Genomic DNA, 2,688 nt, shown 5'->3' on the forward strand with positions numbered 1-2,688 from the left:
AAAAAAAAAAAAAAAAAAAGTCTCTTCCTCACTAAGAGGGCTAACTGGACTTTAGGCTAACATTACCCCAACTTTTCTCTGGGAATACAGCCATGAATTCCTCTACAACAGGAATACTGGAAAATGAACAGCGCGGCAGAGGTAATTCCAAAAAGAGCTGATAAGGGGTCCTAGACGAACTAGTGAAGAACATTTTTTTTTTAAGTTTAGCACGTTAACAGGCAAAGGGGGGGGGGGGAGAACCTAAGTTCCAAGACCTAAACAGCATTTCAGAATCCTAACCACGGAAGCTAAACTAGAGGCGGAATTCATCAATACTGGAGTCTGCAGCACACAACGCCCGGTCTGGGCTGCTGGGCTAAAGTACTCCAGACCTGGAGGAAAAATACGTAAAAATCAAAATGGAGGAGGGGCCAAGGAGAAATGGGCTGGAAGCTAAAACCTCGTGGCTCGTGGCGCGCGTCTCATGGCGCCATCCAGCCTTCCTGCTCCACGCTGCCCAGCCTTGGGGACTCACCATCCCGCCTCACCAGCGGCCGCACGCGGCGCCCAGCTCCCTCGGGCTCCCCTCATGGAGCCCGAGCGCCCACTGAACTTGGCGGCTGTTAAACGGCAGGCGAACAAGCAGCCACAGCTTAAAAGGGAGCGAGGGGGAGTAAAGAAAGAACCATCTGGGAGGGCTCCACCCTTCTCCACCTGCAGTAAAGACCCGGGGTTAAAGTCAAGACGCCCCTCGCTGCCTTGCAGGAGAAAATACAAAGGAAAAAGGTTCCTCGCAAAGTCAGACTCGGTAGCCTCTTCCCTGGGATCCAAGGAGCGAGCGACCGGGACACCGAAGAGCATGGAGCCAGTACAACTTTCTCACTAAGACTGATGCGGTTTTCTCTTCTAAGCATAAAAGACAGCAGCCCCTTTGCTGTCATCCCATCCGTGACTGCGCCCATCGAGCTTCGGCTCTCCCGGAAAGCCCTGCAAACCCCAGGTGGGCTCCCCGCAGCCGGCGCGCCACCTCGCGCATTCCGGCCACCCTCGCAGCCCACGGGCTTGGGCGGCGGGCCACGGCCAGGCCGGGCGGAGGAGCGCACCGGGGATCCGAGGGAAGCCCCGAAAGCCGGGTCCCTACACCCGACTTGCAAAACAATAAGCATCCGCTTTCCGCCCCTCCCCCACAAGACCCTGACCACGAGTCACAGCCGCCGCCACAGCCGCCGCCGGGAACCGGCGAGGGAGTGCACCATCCCTGCGAGGGGCTTGTAAGAGGAACCTGCACCCGGGACCCTCGGTCGCCCGGGTCCCCCCCCCCCGCTGGTCCCCAACGCCGCGCCCCGAGCCTGCGCGGGGTCTGGCGGCGCCAGAGCGCGGCGGCCCAGAACGAGGATCGCGCGGGCCACGCGGTGGCAGGCTGCAACTGACACGGCCCGCGGGCGCCGGCCACATGCGCCTCCCGCCGTGCGGGCAGGGCGCGCGGACTCTTACCTTCCCGCTGGCCGTGCCCCCGCTCACGCCGATCAGGAAGGGCTCGCCGCCGTTGGGCTGCTGGTGGTTCTGCAGGGTCTGCTCGCTGTCCCCGGCCATGACTCGCGCCGCCCCTCCTCTCGCAGCCTGTGCGAACCGACGCACGCTCCCCGCCCGCGACCGGGCTCGCTCGGCTCCTCGCAGACAGACGCAGCTGATCGCTGCTGAGGTCGAGGCTGGGCCGGCCGCGGCTGGAGCCCGGGCGCGGGGGAGGCCGAGGTGGCTTTCCCGGAGGTGCCTAGAGCTCTCCTGTGCCCGTGGCGGCCCGTGGGGTTTACATCCCAGGCAGAGGTCAGCGTGATGTGGCTGCTCCAATCCGGGCGGGCTGCGCGCTGCTATTCGCCAGGAGTCTGGCCCCAGCCTCCGCCCCGCCCGGGCCCCGCCGCCGCCGGAGGTCTCTGGGAAAGGTGTGAGCGCCACTCCCCTCCCCACCCGCCCGATTAACCCTTTCTGGGACGGAGCGGGGGGGTGGGGTGGGAGGTTGAAGAAACCGGCTAGGTCAGCGTTTTAATGCGCCACTCTGCGTCCTATTTCAAAAGAGATCAAAAGCTAGAAGAGACTGCCAGGCAGAGCAGAGACTGGAGGTTTGAGACGCAAAACTGGAAAAGGCTGGGAATATGAAGATGGAGAATTAATGCCTAGACCCTTCATCCTCACTGAAACTTGTGCTATCAGAGACTCCCTTCCCACCCTCTGTGTGCCAAAATAGTGTGTCAGCCGCTCGGCTTAAGAGATTTCCTGTCTTGGAAACCCCCAAGTGCCATTTTCCTTAGCAGGTCTGTCCTCATGTGACTCCCTAAAAGAAGGGTGACTCGAGGACGGTTACCCCTCCCTGAAAAACCAGTGCCCTTTCACACCATCCTAGATCCTCAGTACTTTCATTCCCGTGGAGATAGGGTTAATGAAAATAGAGACATAACAATGCCATTTCGATTCATTGATGACTTTAACTGACCTAGTTTATTAGAGGCAGGCAATTTGTCACTTAGGAAGGCAGTACCAAATGGAGACTAAAAAAGACTAAATGGAATCTTCACCGCGGGAACCAGATTTCTTCATTCACATCAAGTTCCATAAGCAAGGCCACTGTGCCTCAGTGTTCCCGTATATTAAATGGAAATAAAAAACGATACACGCTAGGATTTTTGTTGGGCTAAAATGAATTATCATAGG

General features: G+C 58.7%; 1 protein-coding gene across 1 annotated transcript in view; it reads right to left on the reverse strand.

The window, feature by feature from the left end:
- The window catches only part of Uck2 (uridine-cytidine kinase 2), a 59,235-nt gene extending 57,356 nt beyond the window's left edge, over positions 1-1,879 (reverse strand). The window contains exon 1 of the mRNA XM_021197956.2: positions 1,477-1,879. Within this exon, the coding sequence (XP_021053615.1) occupies positions 1,477-1,575 (99 nt within the window). The 5' untranslated portion in view covers positions 1,576-1,879. The remainder of the gene's footprint in view (positions 1-1,476) is intronic.
- Positions 1,880-2,688: the final 809 nt, after the last annotated feature.

This window comes from Mus pahari, chromosome 5 (assembly GCF_900095145.1).
Source record: "Mus pahari chromosome 5, PAHARI_EIJ_v1.1, whole genome shotgun sequence".
NCBI lineage: Eukaryota > Metazoa > Chordata > Mammalia > Rodentia > Muridae > Mus > Mus pahari.